Raw genomic sequence first — 6,084 nt, forward strand, 5'->3', positions numbered from 1 at the left:
TATAGACATGCCATGCATGTAGTGGCAATTGATTTCAATAGGAAACTAAAGGGTTACCGTTACTAACATTTAACTTTTATTGAAAATAAAAATTTGAATAAATCTAAACTAACTCAACTCAAAAAGTTTATGGTTGGGATGAATTATATTCCTTATTTAATAAGAATTGTTTGAATTGAAAGTTTACCGCCCAAATAATTGAGCTGGATCTAAAAAAAACTTTCTTGTTCACCTAACCAAATCTATAAACACCCCTAATTTCTAGACATCATAAGTCATTTTATTTCTGAACATCTGAAACAAAATCTCGAACTAAATGATCCTCGTCCTTCCTAAATCTCGTTTCGAGTTTTTGGCTATAGATTCAGCAATATAATAATAAATAGCATTCAATTAAGCAACAAAACGAGACTTCAACATATCAATGAATCAACAACAACAAAGATATCCTTAATCTCATATCCCTCATAGGATTATGGCTCAAAGTTTAGTCAATCTTCTCAATGAATGCATTGTGGATCTGCAATCCCCCCTTCCACTTTGAACTCCAAACTTCATACAACCCAAGGTGGATGCTCCTGTTCTCTTTGGCTGTTGAAGGATCAATTGGGATTACTAAAGGCGTCTTAGGAATGATAAAATTTTGATTTGGGTGGTCGTCTCCAAGAGACACTTTCTTAGGGAAGAAGTTTCCTGACTTCCCAACCTTAGCCATTACATAAACATCAAGCCCTTTCCATCCAAATGCATCTGGCCTTAGTGAAACATTGAAACCCACTTTGTAATTCTTTCCAAGCTCTACATTATCAGTTGAGCATGTCACTTCAAGCCATGAAACTTGTTTCAGCTCGGCCAAGCTCAAATTCTCCGACCTGCACAAAATGACCCAACTTTGTTAGATCGCTCGAGCCCGATGAGTCAATGAGCTTTACTTGTTCAAAGTCGAACAAGGAGCTTAGAAGTTATTAGTGGTGGAGCATTTTTAGAAAATGTTATTAATGGTAGAGTATTTCTAGGAGAAGAATTGTTTGAATAGCGTGTTTTGTTCTCAAGTAATCGTGTTATTTATTATATCTCTTTCTGTTTCGGTTATTTATTTCGGTGTGTTTCGATCGAGAATCAAAACCAACAAAACCCAATAACTTAATTTGATATCAGATTAGGTTGCACACACCTTAGCTAATTTCATTAAACATCATCTATACTGAGGATTGTTTGGGAGAGAGTTGGCTAATTTAGGTAATGATTATGAGTTTATAAGTAAGTAATACATCTCCATTGGTATGAGGCCTTTTGGGAAAGCCCAAATCAAAGCCACGAGAGCTTAGGTTCAAAGTGGACAATATTATATCATTGCGAAGGTCGTAATGTCTAACATTGTATTAGATTCATGTCCTTAACTTAGTCATGTTAATAGAATTCTCATATGTCAAACAAAAAAAAGTTATGAGTCCTGAAAGTGTAGTAAAAAGTGACTCAATTGTCAAACAAATGATGTACTTTGTTCGAGCACTCTAAAGGAGTAGAGTCTCGATTAAGGGGAGGTTGTTCGCGGGGTACCGAACAAAGGGTGTACTTTGTTCGAGGGCTTCATAGACCTGGAAGGCTCTATAGTATACTTTGTTCGAGAGGAGGATTGTTGAAAGAGAGTTCCACATTGACTAATTTAGGGAATGATCATAGGTTTAGATATCAAAAAACTAGTAATAATAAGAAAGAAGCGTCCTATTCGAATCCTAGCTTTAAAATTAACACAATATATAAGGTTGTACACACTAAATTATCCATTACTCTTATGACAAGTTAATTTACCATTTATCAAAAAGCTCAAGTAAATTGACACTTACTCGTTGGGGTTGACAATACGCCAATAACGATGATCATTGCCCCATGTGATATTAAAGCCTCTCGGATAAATTATGACCTTTTCAAAGATCAAACATTAAAAAACTATAAGAACACTAATAAAAATCATGAGTTCCATACAATAATTTAAAGAAAAGAAATCACAAAGGCTATCCAACAACCAAACCTTATCCTTTTCCTTGTAAAAGGCATCTTCTTCTGCAACTTTGTGAGGCCCAGTTTGCATCATTGGACAAGAAAAATTAAGAACTTGAATGAAAAAGGATGAACAAAGAGGAATTGAAATGAATTATTTATAGAATGAAGAAGAAAGGGTGTTAGTAGATAAGAACAACGCCATGGGAAAAAGAAAAAGTAAAGGGGTTGTCTAGAAAGAACATATGCATTATTATATTTTCCATGGGAAAGATGATGATAAAGTTGAAAGATTGAATGATGGGTGGTGTTAAGAAGCTTCCTTTAGCACAAAAAGAAAGAAAAAAAAAGGGTTTTGTTTAGTTTTGATTCATTCATGAAGCTTCTTCCTTTGTTTTTATTGTTTCTACAAGCAAGAATAAATTCTGCCTTCGGAATCTCTCGTGTTCTTTTTCTTTTTCTTTTTCTTTTTCTTTTTATACTTTACTTTTACTTTGACACCATATCTATCAAATAGATCTGAAAATATTATTATTCAAACAAATAATAAGAGTTAAGAATGAGAAATAGAATTGAATCAAGGTTCAATCTTCAAAATAGAATTTAGATAGGAGATTCAATTTTGATTGATATTCACAACGTTTAAATGGGATACAATATACCAATTGATACGTACAAATAAAAAAATATAAACTAACTAAATCTTGAGAATAAAATAAAATATGCTACAAATCAACTAATTACTAATATGTAAGATATATTTTATAACTAATATATTTTCTAAATATTAACTGATTACGAATATCTTCACTAATTCAAATTATCAATAAGTTAGCACTAAATTTTGACATGCTCTCCTCTTCTGAAAGAGAAGCCAAGGTTATTGCAAGTACTGTAACTTTGTTCATATAATTCAAATATATAAATATAAAGTGAGGTTGTCAAGAAGATTTTGGTTGAATAGTTCGAGGTGGTACCTAAGATAAGAATGTTGGAATAAGCATATTGTGTGAACAAGGATGCGTGTATGTCGGTGTAGTGTCCACGGTCAAAACATATACATAATGGGTATTCAAAAAATATGATCGATTCGAAAAATCTAATCAATCCAACCGAATATATATTGTTTGGGTTGGATTATGAATTTATTTTGATTAAGTTATATTCATATAAATGAAAATTTTATGAATTGAGTTTATTCATGAATTAAATCTAGTTTAGTTAAATTAAACCCAATTAATATGAATTTATTATTAATTTTAAACAAACACAATTTTGGGTAAATATTTATTTTATTTTATAATTAATTTTTATTATTTATTCTTTTTAATTATTTGAAAAGTAATTTTTTAAAAATATGTATTTAAAATTAAGTGGTGAATCAGGAAATAAATAATGAGATGTTTTACCAACCAACCTTTTACTTTTACTAAAATAAAAATTGATGTCATTTAAACATATACGTGGAAATTCATAATAAATAGTTTTAAAATACGGTCATAGATTTACATATTCAGTTAAATTAATTAATTAATTAATTAAAATAACGGTCTTTGAACCTAAAATAAAACACCTATCAACTATTAATGAAATTCAATGCATTATACTCCTATCCTATCATGATTTATCTCAACTTTCATAGTCTTTTCTGCATGAGAGCTTTACATTTACATATAAAATATAAGGTAACACGTGGCTTGAGCATTTTAAGAAATACTCCGTTAGTCACTCCACTGTTGGAGTTAGTGATGTAATTAGACATATAACATGATTTCGGACTATCCTTTAAAATCGTAACATGCCCTTGGACTCTTCCAGTTCAGGGTATGTAGGGTTGGACGTGTGGTACTTCCCCACACATATCCTATGTATGCGCACATGGACCCACCAGGCAGACTCGTTATGCGTACCCCCTGGGTATGGCTTGATCAGGCATAACGCATTACACGTCATCAAACCCCACAAAAAAGGAAAGGTCCGCATAATATCATGGAAAACATAAATATCGAACGTATGCGTCTGTGCTAATATAACATAACGAGAAAGTATCCCGATGCATATGACATACATACATGCATGAAGTCCCCATAGTTTACATTCATGACATAACATTAACATCATTCCGTTTCTCCTTTTCATCCATAACATTACATAAATGGAGTATGTATACATGGATATCATCACATTATCTATCACATAACTTCGCATCGCATGGTGAGACATAACATGACATACATACTATTTCATTTCATTTATAACATTACCTAATGGATATGACATGCATACATAACATTGCATCATATGTCTACACATGGAACACATAAGCATAGCATAAAAGAATATGATGTATATAGGGGCCACAAGACATGCACCATCATATCACTCAATATATCTAACTCCAACAGTAAGGTCACTTGCTTGGTTAGCATTAGTGGAAGTTACTAATTACTCAGTAGTTGCTTCAAAAACTATATTCTAATGCTTAATTTCACCTATATCAAACCATATCACATATTTTAGGGCATATTCATATCTTATTCTAGCTAAACATGATGAACATTTCCATTATAAGTCCCTAAACTACCTAAAATTGAATATTAGTGAGTCTTACTAACCTCAATGAATTTAGCAGGGAAGAAACTTTAGGAAATTGTATGAAATTTTTATACCGAGTCGACTAAGTCGAGAAGCTGAGCCGATGCGAGCCGCAAAGACGAGCCAACGCACGAAGCTGAGCTGAGAATCGATGAGCCAACCCGAGAGGAGCCACTTTTCCATACGCTCTCAAAATATTCCTTTACCTTTATAGGGGTGTACACCCAACCCGGAAACCCGGGAACCCGACCCGACCCAACCCGAAATATAAGGGTTGGGTTGTGTTGGATTTCGGGTTTGGGTTGGGTCCATTTTTTTTAACTCGATCTGATTTGGGTTGGATTCGGGTACCAAAAGAAAATGATTGGGTAAACCCAGCCCAACTCGAAACTACAAAAAAAAAAAAATGAAATTAAAGTCCAAAGGCCCAAAGTCAAAGCCCAATATACAGAGACTTTTGTCTAGTTTCTTACCCAAGCCCAAGCCCAAGCCCAAGCCCAAGCTGACATTTCACAACCCAATAATTACCTCAGTGGTGAAAGAAATTTCTCTTTCTTTCCCTCTGCTATTGCTGAGTTCTTGCCAGTGATGGATTGTTCGGCGAGAGGAAATTGGTTGGAAGAAAAAATGCGTAAAAAAAGGAGAGAGAGGATAACTAAATTCTCACTGCGTTCAAAATCAGGTTATTGTTTATTCGCAACAAATCTCCTATTTAAAATATAAAATATTCTAAATATGCCTGTAGAGTGGCCAACTAAATGTGTGCCACTCCATCTGTGCCACTCCCTACAAAATTTCCGTCTAAAACTTTGGTGATCTATTCGACGTGATTTATGAAATGGTCAAACAGAAATTTTCTGAAATCGTGTGAATAAGGAAAAACTATAAAAAAAACTCAGGTTTTATCTAACAGCCATCCCTCTCCAATTTTTACACAAATTTCATTCCTTCCTTTCTGTCATTTAACTCAATCCTTCCTTTGACATTCATTTTATTTTGCTATCCCTTCCTCTGCCATCATCTCCTCTCCTTTGGAATTCATTTCAACTCCTCTCCTATGCACACTTCATTTCTCCTCCGCAGTCTGCAATTCATTTCAACTTCACTTCTCTACACTTCATTTCTCCTGTCCAATTCATTTCAACTCCTCTCCATAGCATTCTCTAGCGTTCTTTGTCTTGTTTCTTTCGCGCGCGCCGTCTTTCTCTCTTTAGTCTCCTGGAACGCTATAACAGGTAAGTTTTTTTTTCGTTTTTTCTCTTTTTGTTATATCCCCTTGCAAAAACTGATTGTATATTTTAACCTTGATGCATTCTATGATAATTGTTCATAATAGTTCTATTTTACTTTTTATAGATGAGAAACAATAGCGCAACAATATGTGCAAGTAGCTCTAGTAATTATAACCCAGTAAATCAACCCTGTGGGATCACTTTACAAGATCAGAGAACAATAATAAGAGGTGTAAATGCAACTATTGTTCTAAGG

The 6,084-nt window shown here is 33.6% G+C and overlaps 1 protein-coding gene across 1 annotated transcript; it reads right to left on the reverse strand.

The window, feature by feature from the left end:
- Positions 1-262: 262 nt before the first annotated feature.
- On the reverse strand, positions 263-2,268 carry LOC111490494 (protein PHLOEM PROTEIN 2-LIKE A9-like). The gene is made up of 3 exons (XM_023139142.1): positions 2,033-2,268; positions 1,848-1,924; positions 263-872 (listed from the first exon to the last, which is right to left on the reverse strand). The coding sequence occupies exons 1-3, from the start codon at positions 2,093-2,095 to the stop codon at positions 488-490; spliced, it is 525 nt and encodes a 174-aa protein (XP_022994910.1). The 5' UTR covers positions 2,096-2,268; the 3' UTR covers positions 263-487.
- Between the last annotated feature and the right edge of the window lie 3,816 nt (positions 2,269-6,084).

The sequence above is a fragment of the Cucurbita maxima genome, unplaced genomic scaffold (assembly GCF_002738345.1).
Source record: "Cucurbita maxima cultivar Rimu unplaced genomic scaffold, Cmax_1.0 Cma_Scf00015, whole genome shotgun sequence".
In the NCBI taxonomy this organism is placed as follows: domain Eukaryota; kingdom Viridiplantae; phylum Streptophyta; class Magnoliopsida; order Cucurbitales; family Cucurbitaceae; genus Cucurbita; species Cucurbita maxima.

Excerpts from the sequence above, each read along its gene's own strand:
- LOC111490494 (XM_023139142.1), bottom strand. The coding sequence starts at position 2,095 with ATGATGCAAACTGGGCCTCACAAAGTTGCAGAAGAAGATGCCTTTTAC. Across the intron at positions 1,925-2,032 it reads TTTACAAGGAAAAGGATAAG|GTCATAATTTATCCGAGAGG; the intron begins GTTTGGTTGTTG and ends ATCTTTGAAAAG. Across the intron at positions 873-1,847 it reads CGTATTGTCAACCCCAACGA|GTCGGAGAATTTGAGCTTGG; the intron begins GTAAGTGTCAAT and ends CATTTTGTGCAG.